The sequence below is a fragment of the Colobus angolensis genome, unplaced genomic scaffold (assembly GCF_000951035.1).
Source record: "Colobus angolensis palliatus isolate OR3802 unplaced genomic scaffold, Cang.pa_1.0 Scaffold247, whole genome shotgun sequence".
In the NCBI taxonomy this organism is placed as follows: Eukaryota; Metazoa; Chordata; class Mammalia; order Primates; family Cercopithecidae; genus Colobus; species Colobus angolensis.
Genome location: NW_012115677.1, coordinates 577,211 through 604,625, shown reverse-complemented (window position 1 = coordinate 604,625; position 27,415 = coordinate 577,211). Strand labels below are relative to the sequence as shown.

General features: G+C 40.7%; 1 protein-coding gene across 5 annotated transcripts in view; it reads right to left on the bottom strand.

Moving 5' to 3' along the window:
- Nucleotides 1-27,415, bottom strand: part of MYO3B (myosin IIIB) — a 501,265-nt gene that overhangs the window by 451,965 nt on the left and 21,885 nt on the right. For all 5 annotated transcript variants that reach the window (XR_001002191.1, XR_001002189.1, XR_001002190.1 and 2 more), the window contains exons 2-6: nt 21,745-21,928; nt 20,854-20,988; nt 5,244-5,348; nt 4,899-4,998; nt 1,983-2,059 (exon numbers count right to left, since the gene is read on the bottom strand). Coding sequence is in view for 2 of the 5 variants with exons in the window: in XM_011945915.1 (XP_011801305.1) it covers nt 1,983-2,059; nt 4,899-4,998; nt 5,244-5,348; nt 20,854-20,988; nt 21,745-21,928 (601 nt within the window). In the remaining 3 variants the exon portion in view is untranslated. The remainder of the gene's footprint in view (nt 1-1,982; nt 2,060-4,898; nt 4,999-5,243; nt 5,349-20,853; nt 20,989-21,744; nt 21,929-27,415) is intronic.

Here is a 27,415-nt window from a genome sequence, read left to right as displayed (position 1 = left end):
TGAGCCACTGCTCCTGACTCAACAGATTTTTTTTTTTTTTTTTGAGCATGTACTCTGTATCAAGCACTATATTAAGAGCTTAGGCATCCCAAGTCCCTGCCAGAGCAGAGTCCAGTTGGGAGACCTGCCTGCCAACAACTACAGTACAGTAGTGATATTGTATTAATGGAGGGTGTAAGGACATGGTGGAAACTTAGGGAAAGGAGCCTCAATGTGGGCAAGGGATTAGGGAATGTTTCCCAGCGAAGCTAGCATTTGAGACTTGTCAATTAAGGAGGAATTTTCCAGAGGCCTGGGGGCCATTCCAGATGATATAATAGTACACCAAGGGTTTAAAGGAAAGACACATCAGTAGGGATTTGGAGAGTCACCTGTTGTTCACTACTGTTGGGGCATTAAGAACCAGTAAATTGGGAGAAGTAATCTGAAATAAGGCTGGATAGATAGTGGTTGGAATATTAAGAACTTTATTCACAATTCAAAGAAGTTTTGACTTTATCCTGCAGTGTTTCTCAAAGTGGGGTTCACAAAGTCCCTAGATAACTTTTTATGTTTTTGGTTTTGTTTCAGTGATAATTGTGTTAATAATAATAATGGGAGAAGGAGGAGTAAAAACATGTTCTAGATCATCTGGATGACCATTTGTCACACAGTGTTCATATTATGTTTACTATTAAGTTGGCATCAAGCCAACAGAGATGTAACAGTTGGAGATCAAAGGAGTTGCTGTTTGAACAAAGAGATTATGCTAGCTGAAATGGAATAAAGTAGTAGGAGAACTTAGTCGCCACATGGTACATGGTTGTAGGTGCACCAGACTCAAAATAACCCATACTATTGTGTCCTGAAACATAAGCACACTGCAAAGGACAATGGAGATTCACAAAACAGTATCATTTGTCTCATAAAATTAAAGCTGCTTACTTGAATGTTACTGGCTTTGTATAATAGTTTTCTCATAATACATTTTTTTCTTTTGGTTTTATATTTCTACAAATAAAAATGACAAGGCATTTATATCTAGTTTTATGTTTTGTAAAACCTATGTAAGAAATATTTAAGATTTAGACAAATACTGGAATTTGCAGCATTTTTCTTTTTGTTTAAAATGGGCCTATCCATTACTCAAGTGTGAAAGAAAGAGCCATAGATGATGGGAGGCAGGAGGGTCATTGAAGAAATTTAAGCCGAGATTAGTGTGAACCACTTACTTTGTTAGGAGACCACTTTGGCAGTGACAGAGAGGAAATACCATCATGCAGAGATGGAAAGACATCTAGGGAGGTGACCATCTGAGTCCTTTTATTAAAAGAACCCATTTGTTTAATCCAGAAAGCTGCTCTCAGGCAAAGGTCAGCATACTGTGGAATTAAATGACCTGACGAACTAAACTGCACTAGTGTTACAGAGCATGCCTCATCTAGCTGGAAGGTTCCCCAAACCTCTACATGCGTCATTTTCCAGACAGTTCTGTGATGATGCCAAACCGAACTTAGGAATAAATCCCAAGTTTTACTACAGAGAGCCAACAAAGTACACAAGATGAGTTGCTATGTATCTGGTAACAAAAAACAACCAGGGCCACCACATATAGTTCTGTAGGCCAGTTGCTGCTGAAATCTGGCTCTTCACAAAGCCATATACCTCTGACGCTGCATCTATCCAGGGAAGTTGACTTTTTCTAATTTATACAAGGGCTGGATGAATTTGCCAAGCCACGGCCCTTGGAGAGGGCTGCATCTTCTGGAGGGACACCTTCCAATTGCATGAAGGTACCTTATGGGATAGCTATGACTTAATCTTGCTTTTCTGAGATTACATCTCACCAGCATCACTGACCAAACTAACACTCTTACAGTTCAATGAGGATAATGGACTTTCTTCCCCCTAAAGTTCTGGAGAGCATATGACTTACCCATAAAAAGGCATAGTACCAAGGCATTCAACACATGCAAAGAAAGAACTAGATATTTCCAGCTTACCTCAGGGGCCATCCAGAATGGGGTTCCAACAGATGTGTTTCTCCGCAGACGCGTACTGGTGAGTTGAGCTGAAACACCTATAAGGAAAGGGTATCAGAATTCAAAAGTGAGCAAAGTGTGATGCTAGACCAGGGATTGGCAGACTTTTCCCATAAAGGCCAAATAAATACTTTAGGCTTTGTGGGCCATATGGTCTCTGTCACAACTACTCAACTCTGCTCCCATAGTACAAAAGCAGCCATAGTAAACACATAAATGAATAAATGTGGCTTCATTCCAATAAAACTTTATTTATAGATGTTGAAATTTGAATTTCATATAATTTTCACGTCACAAAATATTTTGGGTTTTTTTTTCCCAATCATTTAAAAATGTAAAAACCATTCCTAGCTCATAGGCCATATGAAAATAGGCGGTAGGTCATATTTGGCCCACTAACTGTAGCCGGCAAACTACAACTCTGGAGCATTTATCACTCTATTTAAATCATTAGGATTTTTTTTTTCCTAACGGACATCCCTGTCTATACCGCTGCAAAAATCAAAAGAAAAATATCAATAACTAGCATCAATCCAAAATATTGTCCTATTATACTTCCAAATTATTTCACATGACTTCTTTCTTAATAAGGGGCTTCATTTTATGGAGAAAGAAGATCGGCGTGGGCTATCTCTAACAGAGCATCAGTACAGACACAAAAAGACTTCAGTGCCTTATCTTGCCTAGAAGCCTGGAAACCTGGCAAGAAAGCTGTGTTTGTCAAATGGAAAAAGAATATGACTAATAATATTATCTGGGGCTCAATGTTGAGGACCTGAATTCTAATGTAACTCCTATGTCCTTTAACCAGCTCTCTTCTTCATATCACGAGGGCGTAAAGGTCCACGGGATTAAGAATCAATGTTGTCCATCCCAATTATGCTTTTTACTAATTATGTGATTGCTTGACTTCGGAGCCTCAGTTTTACTAGGGATAATCACAACAGTCACACCTAACACAGAGGGTTCTTCTTTTTTTTTCTCTGAGGTGGAGTCTTGCTCTGTCACCCAGGCTGGAGTGCAGTGGCCGGATCTCAGCTCACTGCAAGCTCCTCCTCTCGGGTTCATGCCATTCTCCTGCCTCAGCCTCCTGAGTAGCTGGGACTACAGGCGCCTGCCACCTCGCCCGGCTAGTTTTTTTGTATTTTTTAGCAGAGACGGGGTTTCACAGTGTTAGCCAGGATGGTCTCGATCTCCTGACCTCGTGATCCGCCCGTCTCGGCCTCCCAAAGTGCTGGGATTACAGGCTTGAGCCACCGCACCCGGCCAGAGGGTTCTTCTTAAGACCAACTAGGAGAACAAATGTGAAAATGATTTATAAATTGCAAAGCATTTTACACGTGTAAGGTATTCTTTTATACCACACAGAAGTCTCACATAGCCCTTAAGAGAATGACCAGAGTTGCCACTAAAGTCACTGATGACAAAAACTTAGAAACTGAACACTGTGTGTTCTTAGCAAAGGACACACCTTTGAAACATTGGCATAGATTTGCCAAGGGTTCGTGAGTTATTTTGTTGGGGGATGACTGTTGTGTTAACTGTGGACATTCTCTTTATTAGAGAGCCAAGAAGCTCTTTAAACTCTATTAGACCTAGATAATTTCCCATTTTACCAACTCCTCCACCACCATTTTGGTAAAAACAACTATACCTTTCTAGTTTTAATTTCTAGAAATTTATTTTGCAGCCACTGAAAGTTCAGGAACCTCCTACTGGAAAGATTAGGAACACTTATGCTATGTCAAATCGCAAAGCTGCTGAGGGAATAAATCAGTATCAATTCCCATGCCATCCTCATCCTTCCAGTCTGTTTCCCCTCACAATATATTTACAGTCCCCAGAATCACGTGGAAAAAACATTTCAAATGTTAAACATACAGCATATTATTGGAGTTACATCATTCCTTATAAAGAGGAGCATAAGACTTACACAAAATACTCCCTCTGCTATTTTTCTTTGCTTGTGTTTCAGTAAAAATACACCAGTACGTCTAAAGGAACTTCATTTATTTTTAAGTAATTTCATCTGAGCAAATGATAAACTGATACAATGTTTACACTGAACTCTTTCTTAGCAATATGACCATAAATATCTTTCAAAAATAATCAGTCTTGTTTACTATAATGACATTGACAACATGTTTAAAGTGTTTCTCTAAATGTTTTCTCATTATTTGTAACAATGACTCTGAAGTACTATTGTTGAACTCATTTAGAAGACTAAACTTTCAATAAACTTTAAAAAAAAAAAACCAAATGGTTTGTTGTTTTGTGAATATCAACATATGATATTACAAGGAGATATTTAATAGTTCTCTGGCCTTAGGTGATATTGCCCTGCATTTCCTCTCACACTTCCATCTCCCGTTAATGTTTCCAGTTCAACCAGCCTCACATGTAGCAGCAATAAACACAATTTAAAAGGATGTTAGCTCCCAGGCCCAGAGGACTATTTTACCTTCTGCTCACTGGGAATAAGTATGCCTAAGGCTAGTGAAAGTCATTTGAAAGACCAAACTGCTTTCTCTTTTCATATGCAAAAGAAGAAATGACAAAATGTAAATTATAGACAATTGCCCTGAGATGTGAAATTCTTAGCAGAAAACCAAAAAGTTTTTGCATCAAGTTCTTCTTTTGAAACACTTTTATTTTCAATCTTTAATAAAATTGCTTCTAAAGCTGAAAATAGATTAGTAAACAGCATCTCCTAGGGTGATCCATCTGGAGCCCCCACCCCCTCCAGCTTGTGTTTGACTGGAAAAGTCCCTCAGCCTATGGTGTAGCAGAGAAGCCCCAGTCTTCTGAGATTGCAATAAATTGTCCCCTTTGGCTAAACTGCACACATCAAGAAAACAAACGACAAGCAGTCATTACCAAAGTCAACGAGCTTAACTCCTCCTTCTGTTGTCAGAAGAATGTTATTCCCCTTCACATCACGGTGGATGATTCGGTTGCTGTGCAAATGCTGAAGGCCCTGCATGGCATCCCACCACCACCAAACAACAAGAAAGAGAAAGTGGAAATTTACATGCTTATTTTAAAGCAATTACCCTAGTATTGAAAAGTCTCATGAAAGTCTACATTTGGCTACACCTTCCTGCTGTTAATAATTCTTGCATATCATAGGGCAGTTTCCCCATTGTTAATATGCAATAAGGACCCAAGCAATAAACAAACCATCCCATTTGCTGTCATACCGCGTCTAATAGATGTTCTTACCAAGAGGGCCCCATACAAGATGTATGAGATCATTGCTTCATCCAACTGCTGGCCACATCTGAGTAGACCTTTGACAAGCTCAGTGACTGAGCCCCCATTACACAGCTGCGAGAAGAGATGCCAGACACAGGCAGAGCAGGAGACCACATATGAGAAAGAAAATAAAAAGGAATTAAGAAGAAAAGCCAACTGATACTGATTCAATGTAGTAAATTTGCAGATTACAAAACTCCAGCTTGGAATACTCAGACTTCACATTTCCATTACCCAGTCTAATCTAATTCTTTATGTATTTTTTATTCAAAGTGATAATTTGTGAGTGAAAGTGCATGTCCAAAATGCTAACTTTTTAATTGCCAAATATAAAATAATAAAATGTAAAGCACATTTAGAAATTTTTTAGAAAGAAAATTTTTTGGAAAGAAAAAGCATATAAGTAATCATGGCAACTTACTGGATATTTTTCACTTTATGTGAATATTGTCTATTTTTTAACGTGCATTTTGAGGATAAAACCAGGAGAGGCAAGATGGATGCCCTTGATACCTGACAGAGAATAAATTTCAGTGATTTCTCCAGTGCTAGCAGGTATGAGAAACTCAACCAGCAGCTCTTCCTAGAATTGCCATTGCAGATAAATTTTATGTAGTGAAGTTGCATCATAAGTGCATTTATTAACCTTTTAGTGTTCAATTTTAGGCTCTCAGCAACTTTATGCTCTTCTCTCTTTTTTTGTCTGTAATTAAAAACACTGTAATTTTATTTTGCATATTTGTTCTTTGTCATATATTGTATCTTACTGAAGTTTGAGTACATACATAAAGCAGTTATATTGTACTTTTTCATCAACTTAAGGATTTCCAAAGATAACTCTTACTAACTGCAGAAGTCAATGTGAAGGTTTGAGTTTGCTACAAGCCATCCTAAGTCAAGGGTTCTTAACTGTTTTGAGCAGAGCATGGAAATATCCTGAAATTGTAGGCAACATGCTATATATGCATCTTGCAGTTTACTGGAGAGAAAATGCAGAGCTTTCACCAGATTCTAAAAGCTACTGAGATAGCCATATGCCTAGGCAGATAAAAATGGGTCCCCAGAGAATCTCTGACCCGCCTCACAAGCGTTTACATCTGATGCTTTGTGCAGAGGAGGGAACGTGCCCTGGGCTTGTCTGGGCATCCCCACAGCAGACCAGAACCGGACATGAACACTGGGGGCAAATGGGTGGAGCTACGGGGAACTCACGCCTTATGCAGGGGAGGAACCTGCTCTCTTTAGCTCACTTGGTGACCTGGGAATCAATAGGTGAGGTAGAGGGTTTGTTAGCAGGACTTCATCTCACTTTGCTGAGTTCTTTTTTTCCTTTTCTCCCAATAAATTCCGCTCCTCACCCTTTTATGTGTCTACCAGCCTAATCTTTCCTGGGCATGTGACAAGAACCCCATTTTGGCAAAACTAAGGAGAAAGTTCTGCAACATTTTTGGCATCCAGACATGGGGCTTGAGGAAAGGTGAGTAACATGCAAACCAAAAAGTCTTTTTCCTTTGGCTTCTAAGCCTTTTTGTCCTCAGACTTCTTCTGAGGGTAGAGAAATTATGCCCCCCACCACCCACCATGTCATTCCTAGGGGTCAGGAATGTTGGCTGAACAGACAAACTGGTGACTCACCAGCTGCCCTCTAAAGTTTCTCTCCTTGTTGGAGAAACCCATTGGCATAAAAATAAGAGATTCTTCCCCCCAGACTTTTTTTTTTTTTTTTTGAGAGGGAGTTTCGCTGTTTTTGCCCAGGCTGGAGTGCAGTGGTGTGATCTCGGCTCACCACAACCTCCGCCTCCCGGGTTCAAGTGATTCTCCTGCCTCCGCCTCCCGAGTAGCTGGGATTACAGGTATGCACCACCACACCCAGCTAATTTTGTATTTTTAGTAGGGACAGGGTTTCTCCATGTTGGTCAGGCTGGTCTCAAACTCTCAACCTTAGGTGATCTGCCCGCCTGGGCCTCCCAAAATGCTGGGATTACAGGTTTGAGCCGCAGAACCCAGCCGGCTTTTTTTTTTTTTTTTTTGAAAACATTTTACCAGGCCAGGACCCCAAATATCAGGGTTTATATTTTCTGTAAAGTTTTAATTATGAAAAAGGATTTGTGAGGTTGGTCTTAAGCTGTAGCCAATCTGATGTGCTTTGCATGACTTCCTGTATGGTCAACAGCAAACTTTGCTGCAGGCCTCCATCTTGTTTTATGTGCTTGGAATTGTGACCTGTAACCATGTGGCAATGTTTTTGTTCTTTCATTTCACAAGGATGCCTAGGTTCAATCCTGGCTTAGGAAATGAGTACTTTCTAGTTAATATCTGTGTGACTTCGGCCATTTGCTGATTCTCTTCCCCACCATGAACAACGTCTAGCCTTTTCCTTAAATCTTCCTTTCTCTGGGTTACCTTTAAAGGTTCTAAATTTTGTAAGAATTGCTTACCCTTATCTCCTTAGAAAATACCGCATACACTCACAGTGAAATCATAACCTTAAGTGAGGCTTGTTAGTTTCACCTGTGAGGTTACCTTTAGTAAAGTTTGAAAGTCAGAAATACTAGATGCTTGGCATGGCTAAAATCAGTTAATAAGGGAGTTAAAAGGATTTTCTTAGAGAGTGCTCAGCTTAATTAAAAGTGGATGTCCAAGTTATAGTATATTTAAAAGGCCTTTATGCTTTTTCCTCTTTTGGGATCTTGCTTTGCTGGAAAAAAACTTTTTTCTCAGTTGACTAAATTATTTTTCTCCATTTTGCCTTACCACTCTCAATGCATGCATGGCAGGCCCTCAGATAACTCCTGGGACCATGGGACTCCTTGGGAAAAACAGACGAGGCACTACTCCGTTTTGGGAAGAAATCTGTTTTTCTCATGGAACCCCAGAAATTAAAAGTAGATAGATCCCTCTCAGACTCTGTTTTTGCCCCCAGTCATGCCTGTTTACTAGGCCTTAAAAGCTGCATGTTTTCCTAGCCCTGTCTCTTAAAGGGCTCCACCCGGAGGCCAATAATCCAAATAGGAGATGGGCAAATGAAAATCTTATGGCTTCTGGGTTTTCTTTTGCCTGTCTGTGTAGTTACATATGTGTTGTGTGTGTGATGTCTATAAAAAAGAGCTCTAATTTAATTGGTCTAATGGAAGACAACTGCTTGGATCAAATATTTTTTTAAAGGGAAGATAAAAGCTGTAGTATGTTTTAGTTCATGTGACTTTAATCTTTGAGAAATAAAAACAGCCTTAAAGATTATTGGTAAAATGCAGATGTTTCAAATATAGCGAGGTGAACTAAATTATGCAGGTCAGATACTAGGTTTGCTAAGTGTTTTAAGGTTATAAACTGCCTTTTTGGTTTTTAAGAACTTTTCAACTTGTCAGCTTGACAATTGGTAAGGCCTGGGGACATATGGAATTAACCACACCCTTAATTATGTTGGAAGGAGTCAAACCCTGGCTGAACCTAGCACATAATTAAAACAACTTACCAGGTTTTATATTAAACTTAAAATTGCTAGGGGTTACCATTATAACATGTAATTGAAACTATTGGAAATAGATTTACATGCAAGGTATGTAGGAACAGTAAGATGTGTTTTTTAGTAAAAGATTACAAGAAGACATGGAAATGTAAGTTCTTGCCTAGGGTTAAAGGATTGTTTTGAATTAGATAAAATAAAGCTGATGGTTTAAACAAATGATGGAAAGACTGTAAAAATTAGTACTGCAAAAATTCAATGTTTGAACAGATTGACTAAATTCAAAGGGGTATTATATGATTTTTCTGTAAATTGAGCATTGAAATAAAAGCACAACAAGGTACTCTTAAGGCACTAATCTGCTCTTTAGCAAAATTAGTAAAGGATTATAAAAGGTTTTTGCTTTTTTAAATTTCTGAGTCATCGTTTGGCAAAATAAATAACTTATGATAATCTGTAATTCTATTTCAGTGTTTTAAACCACTAACATATTTAACAGGCTTCCCAAAATCAAACTTCAGTTTCAAAATTGTCTTTCCTGATGCCTGGCTTTTGGATGTTCCAGAGGGCCCTGGAGTATACAAAAGAGAGGTAAAAGGGATCATTTAACATGTTTAGTTACATGGAATTGCCAAAGTGGTGTTCAATCATATTTAGGTTATATTTTGATGAAAATATTAATGTCTGTTCCAAAATTGTATGGCATTTCTAAAACTCTAATGTCTAACGTATGCGCTATCAATCATAATTAAGGTTGTTATGTTATTGTAAACCACAGAGATAACCAAACTTCTTTGTCAATTGTGTTTCTAACTGTAACTACCCTGGGTAATTTTGTTATTCTGAACAATTGTTGTCTTGTTTTGGTCCTTTTCAAAAGATAGTTTATAATAAACTGGACTCTGACTGGTGCCACAGGACTCTGACAGGTGCTCTCAAATACAGGTTTCTGATAACTTTGGAGACTGTGACATTGGAAAAAAGGGAAAACATATAGGACTCATGAAGAGCTGAAATGTTCATGAATATCAAACAAAACGAGTTAACTAAATGGACTGAACTCATAGAAAACTGAAGCTATCTTTTCAACTTTTGCTTGGAATGTTGCTGATCCTTGTTTTCTTTTTCAGAGTCAAGGAAACTTATTTTGAACTATTTATGGCCTTTAATGATTAAGGTATCCTCCTGTGAACAAAATTTGGAGCATATCTCTCTCTCTCCCTCTCTCTCTCTCCCATTCTCTCTCTCTCTCTCTCTCTCTCTCCCTCTTTGCCTGGCCCAGAATTTGGAAACTAGTTTTGAGTATTCTTAACTTATGGCAATGTAGTTGTTTGCATCAGTGCAATAAGAGTCCATTTTCTTTCGCAGTAGGATGCAGTTGGAGAAACTTTTTCCAATGCTTTGACTGGAAGGGTATGCTTCCCTTTAAGGAGTCAAGCTCGACTTGCAGAGCTGATAAAAGCCCTTGGGAAAACTGGCCTCACACCCTTATCTATGCAGTACCTGTATAGGGTTCCTGACCTGTGGTAAGTAAAGAATGTCACTTTATGACAGGACCAGGAGCTCTAAGTTTATCTTGGGACCTTAAGAGGAGAGGATCACCCAACTCACAGGTATTTGAGGATACTAACCCATGGCTGTGCTCAGCTGTAACATGTCTTACCTGAAATTCCTTGTGGAACAGAGTTCCATCAAAGCCAATCTAAAAGGCCTATATAGAAACAATTATTCTTGCTGGACTTTATGCAAATAATCAGGTCAAGTATAAGACTAAAGTCTATTTTGTGAACAACTCAGTCCTATCATGATTTATTTTTTTTTTTTTAACAAAAAATGAGGACTGGAGAGACAGAAATTATGTTTCAAAACTTACCATACATTTGTCATTAAATTATAGACTCATTAGTTGTTTTTAAGTTTTTGCCTACATTTTAGACTAACCCTGCTTGTTTTTGTGAACCAACTAGGAATCTCCAGCTACAGCTTAGAAAGAATAAAAGGGATGGGTGATGTAAAAACCTGGATCAAAATTCTAGTTCTGAGCAATTATCCTGCAAATCCTGCCAGGTGATGGGTATAAATAGGGTGCCCACCACCCAGAGGTTTCCTTCTTGGGAAAGTAAGACCAAGGGAGCTAACCAAAGCCAAGCCCCATGCACCCAGATCTTCACAAGCATAACTATAGCCACCAATTATCTGGTATCACAAGACATCCTTTTCTCTCCCTTGTTGGAGGAGGACTCAGTTCCACAGCTTCACCTTAGCATTTGGCTTATGATAAGGAGTCCATGCAACACCCGTCTCAGAGGCACATTTTTGTCCCAAACTCAATTCCAAGCTTCAGGTCAAAGCCCTAGGAAAGAAAACTGGATCTGAGGGATCCAGAGGTAGATGATAATGGAAGTTAAAAGGCATAGCACAGGTGAGCATGACTGATTCCTGCCAATTAAGCCAAGCTTCCCATTTCATGGATAAAGGTCATGCTACTATCCATGGCATAAATGAGGTCTAGGAAATTCAAAGGCTACTGACAGGAGAGGAGATAGGGCATACGTAGTTAAGAGTGGATACTCCAGCCCTCTAGACCCCATTTTAACAAGGGTGAAGGCTGCTTTGACACCATGAGCAGTACTCTGTCATGGTCGTTGGAACTTGGAGATACAAGGATGGAGGAAAGAAAGAGGAATGGCTCACTTTCTCTCCCTCATGTACCCCACGTATTTGCTAGGAAGAGAAGGGAACCAGGGATGCCTTGCTCTCCTCTTTCTAGATGAGTAGCCATTCATCTTCAGTCTGTACCCCTTTCGAATGCATCCTGAACCCCTGAGACTCCTCTGAGAAAAAAAAAAATTCTTTTTTTTTCTTTCTCTTCCTCTCTTCACTGATAGGTAATTGTCTCTCTGTACTATGGGACACTTCCCTCAAATGCATCCTTCAAACTAGGAAGAGTTAATTTCCCAAACCTTAGACTAGTTGGCTTAGGATTGGGCTCAGGGGAAGGGAGCCCAAAAGCCTGACATGCTGGCAGAAGGGTAAAAGTTTTTTTCTTTTTTTTTACCAGTTGGGCTTTTGGCCTCCCTCTTCCTGTGCAAACATAAAAGGCCTCAAGACTTTTGAGCTATCCTTAGCCCTCGCCCCCATTTCATTTTAATACATGTTTTCTAATAACCCAGTTTGTCTCTTCTCACCTTCATGCCATCAAACTCCAAATGGTCATGCAACCGGAGCCTCAGATGATGGCCCTTTTGGCTGGGAACCCTTAGATAGGCCTCTGGGGGAGATCTGACTGCTGTTTTCCCAAAAGAGCACCCCCTGCCAGCAGGAAGCAGTTAAGAGTGGTCTTCATCCTTACCCTTATCCTTATTCTAATGGCAGTTAGATGGACTTCTTCAGGTGAGGGAATGAGACAGCCAAATGCCTAGGCAAATAAAAAGGGGTCCCTGGAGAATCTCTGACCTGCCCTACAAGTGTTTACATCCATTGCTTTTGTGCAGATGGGGGAACCTGCCCAGGGCTTGTCTGGGCATGCCCACAGCAAACCGGAGCAGACAGGCACACTGGGGAAAATGGGTGGAGCCACAGCCATGGGGAATCCCTGCCTTACGCAGGGGAGCACTCTGCTCTCTTCGGCTTATGTGGTGACCTGGGAAGCCATCGGTGAGGTAGAGGGCCTGTTAGTAGGGCTCCATCTCATTTTTCTGAGATTTTTCTTTTTCTCCTTTTTGCCCAGTAAATTCTACCCCTCACCCTTCTATGTGTCCACAAACCTGATCTTTTCTAGTCACGGGACAAGAACTCAGCTTTGGCTGAATTAAGGAGAAAGTTCTGCAACAGTATCCTTGACCTTATCAAGGTGTGTGTTATCAAGGTAAAATCCCTACTTTAAAGCCCTAGGTTTCCTCTTGGCACTTAGTCTGCAATTTGGGAAATTTGGGAAATAATTAACTAGTGAACAGCAGGTGATCCCCTGCATTGTGGCTGCCTAAGTCAGTTTACTTTTTTTTTTTTTTTTTTTTTTTTGAGACAGAGTCCAGTTTTTGTTTTGTTTTTTGAGACAGGGTCTGGTTCTTGTTGCCCAGGCAAGAGTGTAGTGGTGCAATCTCAGCTCACTGTAACCTCTGCCTCCCAGTCTCAAGCCAGTCTCCCACTTCAGCCTTCTGAGTAGCTGGGACTACAGGTGCGTGCCACCACACCCAGCTAATTGTTTTATTCTTATAGAGACGAGGTTTTGCATGTTGCCCAGGCTGGTCTCCAACTCCCCAGCTCAAGTGATCCAGCCCCCTCAGCCTCCCAAAGTGCCAGTATTACAGGTGTGAACCACTGTGCCTGGCTTCTCTTAAGAAAGGAAAACTGAGGAAGCATAGATTAACAGCTTCCCTGAAAGAAGATAACTTTTATCAAGATAATAATACATTAGGATCTATTCAACTCTAATTATGGAGCTCTGCAACATTTTAATAAAGGGTGAACAGATGTTTTTACTTGACATGTATATCAGTCCCTGCTACATACTTGGCAGATACCTTGCAGACATATTAAAAATCAAGATAGCCTAGAACTGAACCTGCCCATGTTTTCACCATACAATAGTATGTGACTAAAAATTTAATACAGAATTAAGGAATCCTTACAACTAGCAAAAAATTACTGTCTCAGGAATGACTTAGAATGACTTAGAAGGGACCCTAAAAGCAGTGAAATGCATTGAAGGCTATGATGATTCCTTGAGTTTGGGACTATATTAAGTGGCCCTGAAATGCACTGTCTGCCAATGTCAGGTTTAACTTGCAACTCAACACCCATGGCTCTGACGGTGGCCCAAATGTTAAGTGCCGGCATAATGTCTTCCAGAGGATTCTATATTCTTTTGATTCTAACTGTGGCTCACATGCCTCTGAAAGGACAAATAACATTCAGTATTCACTCTAATACCCTCGAGCACTGAATGCGTTTTCGGTGCCATAATTCATAGAACAGTCTTAAAACCTAGGCTGTTGAGAGAGACAAAATCATGTTTTCAGAATTACCCAAAATATACTGTACATATCAAGAAACAAAAATTGGATAATTGACCACAGAGTCCACTGATGACCAGAGAAGAACCCAGGACTTGACATAAGGGAAGTTCTCACCTGACAAAAAAAAAGGAGGAGTCCTTACGGAGTTAGAGGAGATTAAGACGACAAGATTAGAATGAGGATGCTCCCTCTGGGAGGGGCTGTCTGTGTAACGGGGTAATGATAATAGAAACATCAGTTTCTTATGATCCTCTTCCCATTTGGAAACCTAAGAGGAGACCTCTTGACAACAAGGGGTGTCCGTGTCAAGTGAAATGAAAGTATGGCATAGTGAGGCAGACCAAGCTTGAGATTATAATAACAGTTTTCTACAGTCTGCTCACAACTTGTAAGACACTCAGAACTTCATGCTCTATTTGGGGACAGGGATAAGGTTAGAGTTTAAATAAGAAGGACAAAGAATGTGAGGACCTCATGACAGGAGGGAGTGTCAGGGACCAGGAACATCAAAGATACCAAAGGGAGAAAATACAGTTTTATTATCACAAGAACTTCGTGGTTACCATACAGTTCAGAGGCCTCTGCCCTCACTACCATGGCATCATGAAAGCATGTAGTTGTACCCAGATCCAGATGCCACCCAGGGAAAAGGAAGAGGAAAGAGGGAGAGAAGAAGCCCTAAAAAACTGAGTACTTACCCAAACGACTAAGCCTTGAACTGGACAGTGAAAATTGGATATAAACACTGGAATATGCCACTCCGCAAAGAAGTCACTCAAGTGGACTTAAGTTTAACAAAATGGGTTAGAATCAGTTGCCTCCTTTAGTCAGGCTGGGGGCTCAAGAACCCAGTTTAGTTCAGTTAGTGAGAAGAAAGTCACCTCTTTGTTCTCAATAGTTTGTGATTGTCCATTTTATTACCTATTACTCAATCATGAATATGACACAATCTCTAGCCTCAAAGAGGTCACTGCCCAGTAATGGGCATATGAGTAATTACAGTGTGGAATGTGGAAGCAGGGCCGTGTCTAAGGTAGTGTGGTGGCACCAGAGAAGGAAGAGTGAGCTCTGCTGAGGGAAGGCAAAGAGGGAGGGCAAAGACAGTCTAGGAAAACTTTCCAGAGGATGTGACATTTACAGTGCGCTTGAAGGACAAATGGATTTTGGGCAGGTGGACAAGGGAAAGAAGATGCTGTGAAAAGGAACACAGAGACATCTTGTGCAAATGTAGGGGACATGAAAGAATGAGGGGGAGTGTGCATGTGAGTGTGCATGTGTATGATGAGTTCGAAATACTCTACTACTGTTGGGACAAAGGGTGCCAGAATCCTGGGGCAGGGAGATGGAGAAAGAAGGCCAATGACAGGGAATGACAGGTATGCCCTGCTAAGGAGTATGGGCTTTATTGTAATATACTACATATACTACTCATATAATATAAACTCATATACTATCCATATCATATATACCCATATACTACCCATATAATATTCTGTGTATATAATACCATGATATACCACTAGACAAAAAGGAAACTATTAACAGAGTTTAGGCAGGAGGTCTCAATGTTCAGATTGCCATTCTAGAAAAATGACTTGGTCAGCAGATTGGAGGATGGACAGAAGACAACACTAGGAACTGGAGTATCCATTAAAAGATGTTGAGGTAATCAAGGGAGGCGGGGTCAAAAAGTCATGAAGATAAAAGGAAGGGAGAGATTTGGAAGACTTTTCTGAGACAAAAATGACAGGAATTTCTGACCAGCCACATGTGAAAGATGAGGAAGAGACAGAGTCTAGGGAAACTGTGAGAATTAGGAAAATATCAATAGTCTTTGCTCCTCTAAAGCAAAGGCAGTAGTAATAGGGATTCAAAGCATGACAGAACCTTCATCAGGACCACTCCCCACCCTAGCTCACATCTCAGGGAGGCACAGGCTTTCTTACATTGCAAGTATGCTATTAAAATTGTACTGAGAGAAATTTTAAATTAAATGCTGGGTGATGATCCAAGAAAATGCAATCCTGGAATTTCCCCCTGACACCTCTTTTTGGTCTCTCTCCCCGCCCTACTTTAAGTGTGACCATTTTTGCAACAAAAGCCTCTTCAGCAATATTTTATATAGGTAGCCAACTTACAAACTTTATTTGTAACTCTAGAACCTATAAAGGGATTAAGAGTGGCTATTTGTCAGCAGGATCAAAACTCAGCTATGGATTTAAAAACAACAAAGGAATCTTACCCAACCAGTGCTTTTTGTTCACTAAATGTCAGAGTATAAGAGCTGTCTGACTTCCCAGAACTCACAGAAACATATAATTAAACTGCTCAGAACACTTTTAAAGGAAGCTGTCCTGTGAAGTTGATAAGCCCACCAGCAAGGTTTTCAAGGGCAGCCTATGGGTTATAGAAAAAAGACTGGGCACTTGGATATAAAAAAAAGAAAGCAGGTGCACACTGACAACTGTCTAATCAGAATAAGTGTTCAGTGAAATGGGTTGAACATTTTAAAAGCATGACAAAGAATTATATTTAAATGCATCAAGTAAAATAATCCCTTTAGAATTGTAAGAAGGCAACCAAGTCTCCCACCCCAGCCCTGAGGGTTGGCACATCAGCCCTTTATTCCCACCCATTCTGTCGGCCACCAGATTCAAATACAGAAGTGTGTTTTCATTCCTGCAGTTCCTCCCTACACCCTCAGCATTCAGGAAATGTGGCAGCTGAATGCATCTAGAATTTAATGAGCACTTTGCTCCAAACCAAGAAAAATAGAAAAATCATTTACATTCCACATCTATTTTCCAAAACGTCATTGTATATTGATTCAATCACAGTATGTGCATTTGTTAAGACAGTCATAATTTCAAGCAGTGAAATGTTCCTTGCTCAATGAGCCATCAACTTTCTTCCACATTATTAAAGAACGGCCCATGCAACACAATCACCAGACCTGGACTCGAACGTTCAAGTAGATTTTGTATGAGCATGCTGCTTTGACCTAGTCAGTTTGCAGAATTAAGAGGAATTCGTTTTTGGTGCCCCTTTGTTCAGTAGACTTTGTATTTTAAGGGTGCTAGGTTCTACAGATAACATAAAGGAAAAGTCAAAGATAGTCAAAATTACTGTAGAAAATCCCTTAGGAAGTATCATGTTGGATACTGTCCACCTCTCAGTAATTCTAGAACAGCACATTTTTTCCTACTGTGTTGGACAAATCATGTTTATTTTACTGAAAGCCAGCTAAAGTCACTGACTTGCCACAAGACCAATGAATACTATGTCACTTGAAACCCTCGAGCTTCTATCAGAGTGGAGAGATGTTCATACCAAGAGAGGGAAGTGGGCCCTGAGAGTGACCTCCCATCTCATTCTCCTTCTGGGGCACATCCTTATTGAATAGAGCCAAGAGTGGGCAGAATCACTCCCACGCCTCAGCCTCTTAACTCTCTGTTTTGAACACATATAATATGTTTGTAGGATACAATGCTGTTCCATTTCAAAGTCCTTCCCTTCTCCAGTCTCAAGTTTTCTGTGCCTTCATCCTGGCTCCCAGCATTCCAATGTCTCTCACTCTAGAACCCACTGAGTCAGTGTTCAATGCTGCAGTACTTTCTAACCACTTCTGGCCAATCAAAATCCACCAGTCCTACGTTTGAGTCCATCAGAGTGTGACTAAGACCCTGATTTGTTAACCTGATAAACTTAATTCATGCCACAGTATCAACAGGTGAAAACAGTTCGACGTATAGCACTTCCAGTGATATTCAGGCCTAGATTATACTTTCTAAGGCCTTGGATAAAAGCAAAACCTGGACAAAGGTCAGTCGGTGGGTCTGTCTGTCTGTCTCTCTCCCTCTCTCAGACCCTTCCCCCACTTTTGCTTTGTCTCTACATATTAGATACTGAACTTACACCGAGATCTCTGAAGGGAAAAAATAGATGTAAAACTAATTCTCATACATGGTTTAAAGAACAAAGTTTTTTGTTTGTTTTACTTTCCAGCCTCATTTACCAGTACTCCAAACCATTTCTTTTAAGTAGAACACTTGATTCATGCTGAAATTAAGTTTCTACCTGCCAAAGATTTTACACTAAAAGGAAAAAGAAAATATAGTTCATGCCTTAGCTACCACATGTTAGGTATTTTTTCTGAGTATCATGTTTTTCTTAAAAGTCTAATTTATTAATATGTATATCATTTAGGTGAAAGACGAACTTATAGATTTTTAAAAATTTAATATTCACTTAAAATGCATTCACATATTTTCTAAAACACTATTATGTATGCGTGTTTTCTCTCCATCTCTTTCCAATATAGTAGGTGTCTATCATGAAAGAGAGCTTTTGTTTGCTTTCTACTAACAATTAGTAATGAATTTCAGAAAATGACATTTTTATTTGCTTTTGTTTTCAGAGTTGTGGTGATTTAAGGGGATTATTAATAACGTTTTTCTATCCGCTAGAATTGCTCTGTGGAATAGTTTCTCACTTGTCCTTTCATCGAGTCAGGCAAATAAAGAGCAAAGGCAACATAAATTTAATCTTAATATATAAGATGAGGAGAACAATATTAAACAGATCATATTTTTTTTGTGTGAGTCCCCTAAAGCACGCCTTAAAAAGCTGCAGAGGGAACAAAATAGGGTACTGTGTGGACTGTCGTTGCCATCCAGCTCTGTGTGTGTGGTCAGGAAGTGCTATGATCCCAGCTAGATATTTCACATCTGTGTTTCTATGAGCCAATGGACAGCATCACAGGAGCAGCTGCACATGGTGAAACAAAATGTGCTGAAATGTGCTTTTCCTTCCAGTTCTGCCACACAACCAATTATGTGACCATAGGCAAGTTACTCACCTCTCTGGGCCTCTGTCCCTCATCTGAAGGCTAGGAGACTGAACAGAGAGGCTTCTGCCGGTATTAGGAGTCTAGGAATTCCTGTGCTTCTCTAAGCCTATTGGAGGCACTGAATGCACATGACCATCTAGCAACCTGGTTTAGACTGCCCATCCTGGGACAGAAAAGACTGAGGACATCCAGCATCTCATATCACCCACTTTGGCATGGACCGAAACAACCAGCAAAAGTCATAAATGACAGCATACTGTATTGCAGAGGTATGAATAATTCAGTGTCTCAGGGCAGCCTCATTATCGTGGTCACCCTGAAAAAGCTAGAAACAGTTGGCAAGGGAGCACCTGCACAAGGCTCAGCTCATAGTTCTGGGCTCTTTCTCATCTTTCAAGGCCATGTGTGACCTTCCTGGCTGCTTTGGCCATAGCTGAGGTGCCATGCCTGAGGGTCACTCCTCATCAGGAAGGACATTCCTTCACCAAGTGGCCTCAGGTATGAGCAGCCCACCTCCCTGCCTGGTTGCATGGAGAGAAGCCTCCTTTTTAGGCCCTTGAAAATTCCTGAAAGTTTCAGTTCTCTATGTCTGATGCAGAGCCTTTTTTAGTCAGGAGTTAAAAATGAGCAGAAACTGAGGTTCCCTGGTCACTGTACTTCCATTACTAAGTTACAATGAGGTTTAAAACACAGAAATCTTACAGAGCTGAAGACAAATATAATCAGAGATCCCAGGAACAATACTTTATCATTTCCAAATAGCATTGTTAAAGAGCTTCATGGGCAAGATAAAATCCTAATATTGTTGGGGTGGGGGTTGGGGAGTTAATAAAACCCCAAAGAAGTGCGTTATATGACTTAACCAGTCAACTAAAGGAACAAAGATAATTAGAAAACCAAAATCCCTTACATCTTTATATTCTGAGGAAGGCAACTGATGTGACAGAAATAAATTCAAACCAGTTTCCCTGCAGATTATCCCATTTGAATATAACAAATCAATTCCCCAAACATGGTTGCCATGGCAGCCAGTACATATTGTCCCAGGCTCAGGCCCTCCCAGAGCCAGAAACATGTGGATAAGAGGTACCAGACAGTGAAGTGAGGGCTGGTTTCTCCCCCTGGTACTTCTCTCTTAAGGCTTCCACTTGTGTCCACACAGTGATGGGTCACCTATGTGACCTCAGGCATGGAGGCATGAGCTGGTTCAGTGGGTCAGAGCCCAGAACAAAACAGGGTAGGCCTAGTGAGAATGTGGCAATAGACTTGTCCTAATGTGTTAATTCATATATCATCATTATTTTCCTTGTCATTTTAGTTTCATAGGGAATTGTATTTGTTCGGAATTGACTCTTTTGCACCCAGATGCACACATTCATTCCCATTAATAGCTGAAAACTGACCCTGAGAATTGTGTATGGAAGGTTTGTTGGAGAAAAAAAATGCAGGGCTATAGTGGATACAGTGTTGTTCTCTTCAGATTCCCTCTTCACAGTGGATGCTGCCAGAAATATCAACAGCTCCCAGTCCTCAGCTGCACCCCTCACCCGAGTTGGCATCCACTTCAGAGAACTGACTCTGGCAAAGTCATGCTCCTTCCCGGGGTGGCATGCAGCCAATGACGGCTGATGTGGAGATACAATTCAGCACAACATTCCAAAAACTTCCCAGCTCTCCATCTCCCAGAGGACCAGCTTAGGTCTCTGTTATAAACATATTGCTGTTCAGTGTCTCCCTTGCCTGATCCTACCTTCCTCACTTTTTTCTAGGTCTGTCTCTGGTAAGAAATCGTCAACAAACTTTCCATACACAATTCTCAGAGTCAGTTTTCAGGAAACCCAATCTAAAATGAGGATTAATGAACATGAGTGGGCAAATCCAAACTTGACAAGCCAAGTAAACCTTGGGTTAACAATTTTTGAAAATGAGTTGCAATCGATTCAAACATGGTTACAATTAAATGTTAGGGAAGAAAATTAATTTTTTCAATTATATTCCTACATTCACCCTGTACTAGAATAAAAGATTATTAAACCTCTGAAGCAGAGAAACAAAAATACCTTTAGCATATGGCCTCCCTGTAAGAACTGTGGAGGAGAATGTCACATCTGGTGAGGTACCTGTGACATGCAGGAGGGACCTACTCCTCAAATGTGTACCTTAAAACACCTTCTAGGTAATAAAGCATCTGTTGGCCTCTGGCACTCTGTTCAAATCACTGGTTACCCAATGGGAGCCTCTTACCTCCAGGACCAGCCACAGCTGTCCCCCTACACAGTGATCCGCTTTGTAAAACATCCCATAAAATTTTACAACATTGGGATGATTAGGAAGGAACTGCAAAATGTTGTATTCTGCCTCAATTTCTTCATCCATATCCTAAACAGGGTAGAAAAATGCAAGCTGGATTAAATCTAATTAATATGTAAAGAAGGGTACAGATATGATATCATGCTCAAGTACTTAGTAAAACATATTTACTATGTATTTTCAATCTTATTCAAAATATCTAACAATGGATATTCAGATATCAACCTATACCTTCTATTATTACATTATTACATTCTATTATTACAACCCATACCTTCTGTTATTACCTAATTATTTTATCTATAGTGTTTGTGATATTCTTTTTTCTTTAATAATACTATCACAAATATCTGTTTTATTGAAAAGTCTGAATTTTCAAAGCAATTAAGGAGAAGTTGCTTGAAGGGACCTAACACAGGATAGGACATGTAAAACCTCACTGTGCAAAACAGCATACAGCATTATAACCTCGGTGCTCTAAAATAAGATGTCAGCCTAAGATGATCAAATCTCACAAGCCTGGATCACTTTGTAACTTACAGAAAGACCAGGTAGTAAAACATATTACTGTTTCCAAGAGAATAACTTTTGAAGATCCCAGTGGTCCCAAACCAAAACAACAGTAAAATGGACAAGAAACAAAAGTCAAGAGAAGCTTTAACTCCAAGTGGAGTCCCTTCATTCAGAGAAGCTGACAAATCATGACCCATTTTGAGATTTCATGCCAGGTTTCATGAAAATTAAACCTAAAATCAAGAAAAGAAGTTGAAAACTTAATGTGCATAAAACACCAAATTCTGGTTATAATGTACAACTGTTACTTACACTGATTGGATCCAGAATTTTCACTGCAGCCAGGCTCCCATCTCTCTTGTTAGTTACCTTGTAGACCTTGCCATAGGTGCCTTTACCAATGGTCTCTATAATTTCCCAGGTGTCTGTGGGATCTGGAAGTGATTCAAGTCCAAGCATCATAGGATTATAGTGAAATAATCCATACAGATGTTTCCTGGTAGGGAAAACAATTTGTTATGTGCAACAGATCACAGAACTGGGGGCAGTGAACTTTTGAAACAAAAGGATTTTTATTTCTTAACCAGCAACCTAGTATTACTTTTTATTTTCTTCCTCTATGTTAAATTATTTGAAAAAGAACTTGAACCCTCCTTAAGAAATGGTAGTAAAAGATAGAGTGGAGGAGTAGCACGGTTCTGAAACATCCTAAAAACATGATTCTAAAACTGGAAATTATGTACACACCACAGGAGAGAGTAAAACAGCCAAAGAAGATATTCTGGTCATGATTGGACAGTTGTCTTGATAGGCTGCTGAATGGTGGCTGCTGCCAGGGAAAGTGGCTGAAAACAGTAAGTCTAACACCTTTGTCCCTAGGTTATGGTAACCTTGATGAGGGCTCCCTGAGAGCCACTGGAAGCTAATCCCCAACGTCTGTGTACAAAGTCTGGGCTGCTAAGAAGGAGGTTTGGTGCATGTACCAAGCATCAGTCAGTGTACAACACATATTGCTGCATAGGTCTTGGGGCCTACAAACATTAGCCGCGCTCAGACCTCATCTATACAATAATACCTAGTGTGGGAATCACACTGAGGGGTTAACCAGGAGCAGCAAACTCATTTTGCCTTAGCAGTACTCTATTTAATAAGGACACAGATCTTTGGAGTTTGGGTAAGTATCAACAGCAAGCTTGGCAGGCAAAGTCACCCAAAACTGATCCCACGAAAAATCCTCTCCAAGTTCGGCCGCTCTCAGACTTGGTGCGAGGTCCCATCTCTGGCCTGCTTCTAAATCCCAGAGGAGGGACAATCAGGCTCCAACAACAAGAGCCACCATATCCAATCCCCACACTGAGGCTTCGTGTCCACCCAGGGTGAGCACTTCTGACTCATGCTGGGCATTCCAATTTGCACTTCTAATTCGAGTTATTTTCTACACTGAATTCTCCCAAAGCAAAGCTTTTTGACCTGGCACAAAAATTCACTTTTCTTCTTTACCCTGTCTGATGAGAGCATTTCAGAAACACTGAACACCATTACAATCAAAACACAAAAACAACAAAGGGGCCTACAACCAGTTCAGTACCTTAAGGGCCCAGGCAAAGCCCACTATGGGCTAAGGCGGGATCCTCAGCTGGTCAAACAACTCCTGCCTTTCATGTGCTGGTTTCAAGATTCTCAGGAACTGCAACCTTTTCGCCTAGCCAGTGTTTTATAAAGTCAGTCTTTTTCACCGCATGCTTCACATCTTTGCCATTATCTGTACATCATTGTGCTATTAGTTACAAAATACTTTTAAATAACTTTCCTTTTCAATTAAGTAAATGTCTTTTAAAGGCACTTTATAGTATTATCCTAAATGTAAAACCAGTATCATTTACCATAGATCAAAATTAACTGCAAAAAGATGATTAAAAACATTAAAGAATTATTCAAGCCCAGCCTTGAACCAGTATCGGGGCAGCCCAATACTGCTGCCCCTGGGCTCCAGCCTAAGGTTACTATTTTTCTTAAAAGGGGAGATCATTTAGTGATGGAGAGGAATTAAATGCTGGCCAAAACTTTTCCCTTGATGTAATCAGAAGACCTGAAAGAGAATTAATTAGCAAAGGAATAACGTTTGTCATGGTATGATTCCGTGTTCTTTACTGTGAGATCCCCAAAACCTCTTGACAACCTGAGAACACTGTGCCAGGCTTAGCTTTTATAAGAGCAAAAAAGTAGGACCAGCTGGGGGTGCTTGCTGGTCAAGGCCAGACAGAGGAAAGCACCAGAATAAGACTCTAATCAGTCTAAATGTCAATACTCTAATCAGTCTAAATGTCAATACTCTAATCAGTCTAAATGTCAATACCTTACACTTAAAATATGGCCCCTGTTCCCCATCAGCAGGGATACCTGCACCTGGCCTTAGCACTAGAACACAGTACTGCTCAAGTCAAACTGCCTGCAAAAGCCTGGCCCTACCTTGGCCAGCGTGAGATTTGGGCTGGTTACTCATCTCTGTAAGTCTCAGTTTCTTTACCTCTGTCATGGGGCGGCAGCTGCTAGCTACTTCACAGAGCAGCTATTAGGATAACAGAATCTAGTAAGCATAGTGAGAGCTCAGCAAGTATCATCTGTCATCACAACAGCACAGCACCAAGATCTGCCTCAGAATAGACAAGGCTTAACAAACACTTACCCTTTTTGTTTATGTCACTTTTAACCACGAACTAAATGAGTTTTGCTCCAGTCAGTTATTAGTTTCAGACACATGGCTGAATTTGTCTGAATCCAGCTACTGAATTCCAATGTGTGCAAATGAAATTAAAACACAGAATGTGGCAGCAGGAGAGGACCTTGGAGGCCACTGAATCAAAACTCTTTTGTTAAATTTATCTCATTAGCATGCGGGCACATAAGCAGAGGGAAGTGATGCAGTTCTGGCTGAGGTAGGCTGGGAAACGAAGCACCTGCCCTGTGTCCTCCATGGGAGCCCAATAAGGTGATCAACCATCCTGGTTTGCCTCAAGCTGTTTCTGTTTTAGCACTGAAAGTCCCATGCCTTGCTAAACCTCTCAGAGCAGGGCAAACTGGGACAATTTGCCACCCTAGCTTCTGGGACCTTCCAAGGACATGCACCTCCTCAGAGCGTTATAAGAAAACCATCAATTAAGCACCCCCACCCCCACCTCACACCCCCTGTTATGGGCTGAATTATGTCCCCTCCCCAAATTCATATGTTGAAGTTCTAACCCCTAGTACCTCAGAACGTGGCCATAATTGGAGACTGAGCCTTTAAAGAGGTATTAAGATACAATGAGATCATATGGGGAGGCCCTAATCCAATACAACTGGTCCTTATAAAAAGAGGAGACAGGGCACAGACAGACACAGACAGAAGACCAAACACATGGAAGCTAAGTGCCCCACAGACCTACTCAACAGCAATCTCTGCTTCTTCTAAATGAGAACAACTCATTCAGAGGATCCAGCTACAGAGGGCACCAATGATGGGTGGGCAGAAGGCAGACCAATCAGATTCTGCCACCATGTCCATCACATACTCTCTGGGCATCCACAGACAAGGTTAAATAAAGGTGCAACAGAGCAGGTGCACTGCATAACAGCATTGCCTGGCTTCTGTCTTTAAAATCAATACTTGACTTTATAAACTCTCTGAGGATTGATTAAACAGTCATCACAAACAGTAGCAGCTTATACAGGCCTGTAAATGTGGTGATAATCTGGTCTTGGGAGGCAGCTGGAGCAACCCTTTTGACAGCCCAAAAGCTACCCCTGGCCAATGTGTTAACCTTGAGGGTAGACTGAACTTCTGCCTATGTCTGTGTTTGGGACATGGCAGAGCTGGGGCTTCATGGAAGTAGTCTGGGTTGACCCGAGAAAGGGTTAGCAGCAGTTTGGAGTGAGAGGGACAATACCTGGAAACTTCAGAACTCTGACCCTCAGAAGTCCCAAGAGAAGCACTTGGTCTTCTTACAGTCCCCAGAAAAGGGGGTTTCATGCATTTATTTAGGCATGAAATAAAACAGTAGCCTCAGGAGACTAGAAAATTCAGGTTACTCAGGTTACAGGTTCTACATTCATTGAAAGACAAATAGGAGGACTAGGTCTACCTAGGCAGAGGTGGGTAAGGGCAACTGTCTGTGTGTGGGAGACTCACGTAGTTTGCAAACCAATCAGAAGTCCTACCGGCCCAGATATGTCTGTGTGTGCAGCTGTTCTAAAATACAGATCTGGTCAACACTCTTTGTTGTTGCATGTTGTAGTATTTCGTAAGTCAATGCCACAAATGTATTTCTCATCAAAGTGCCTACTCTCTCAGAGCAAGATTCTGATGTTCCCCATATTCCTGTGGCACCCAAAACCTTCCACTACCAGGAATGCCAAGTTATTAGCAGGGCAAAGCGGGTATCACCTAGGAAGATATTCCTGGTTAGTAAATAAGAGCAATGTGGGTATTAAAGGAATATATTTGCCTGTCTTTGCTCACATATCACCAAATATCTAGGAAATACCCAAACTTCTCATTACCTAGGCCACTATCAGATAGATGATAGGTAGGTAGGTAGATTTTTTTTATTTTTTTGTTTTTTGAGACAGAGTCTCACTCTGTTGCCCAGGCTGGAGTGCAGTGGCACAATCTCGGCTCAGTGCAATCTCTGCCTTCTGAGTTCCAGCAATTCTAACTCAGCCTCCCGAGTAGCTGGGACTACAGGCGTGCACCACCACGTCCAGCTAATTTTTGTATTTTTAGTAGAGACAGGGTTTCACCATGTTGGCCAGGCTGGTCTCAAACTCCTGACCTCAGGTGATCCACCGCCTTGGCCTCCCAAAGTGCTGGGATTACAGCCGTGAGCCATCACACCTGGCCTGATATATAATTTAGTAGAATACTTTATCCTTGTGGTACCTTAGAAGTTAAGAACAATTGTGTTTTGCTTGCCTTTATTCTTTTTTCTTTTTAGGAAGCAAACTAAAGGGCAGGGGCTGTATCTCTTTATGGCTCTTGACAAGAACAGATGCACTTAACATGACCTCTCTTTGTGATTAACAACAAAAGGGCTGGTCTTGCACTACCAGAGAACAGCTGAGCTCCAGATCCACTCCCACCCCCACCCCAAGAGAGTGGTAAATTGCCCACATTTAAACATCACACTATAATGAGTAGTTTCACATATGGCTGTAAACTGATGTCCCAGCCACTGCTTTATCTTACCAGGATTGAATGTCTACAGACTTTCATAGGAGTTTGGTTTCAATTATCAGCAGAGGACATACTTTAAGCCATGAAATAATCTGTGGTTCAGTTTTGTCAAACATTACACCATAGAGATTTTGGACTCTAGATTTCTAGCATCACAAAAAAGACAGAACGTCGAACATTACGCTTCCTTATGCAAGAACACCTAAGAAATAGGTTTGCCAAAAAAAATTAAACCTGAATCTGATCAAGCTTCTAGGTGGCCAATTTACAGGAACAACAAAGGGCAGGGCAACATGTTAAACACCATGGAGGTCAATAAGCAAAAACCAGACTGTAAGGAACTCTCCAAGACCAATGACCCAATTTCCTCAGAAAATAAATTGCAAATAAAAATAAATAAATGGAAAAGGGTAACCTTGGGATTAAAAGAAGTTTAAAATACATATCAAATGTGAAATAAAGTATGGATTTACACCATCAAGCTAAAAAATTGTAACATTTATGAGATCATTAGAACACTGACTAGTTATCTGATATTAAGAAAGTATTGTTAACTATGTTTTAGTTGTGATAATGATACAGACAGGAGGTAGGGAAATACTGGGTAGAAGAGGATGGTTCCTGGGCAAAGGCCCCACCCTCAAGCCTGGAAACCAGGGCCCTAAATGAGAACAGTTATCCCTGTTTTCCTGCCCAAATGTTGCCTTTTTGGCCTGCCTCACCCCTCCTATCCTGTGCCCAAATAAACCCTAGACCTCCGCTGGTAAAGAA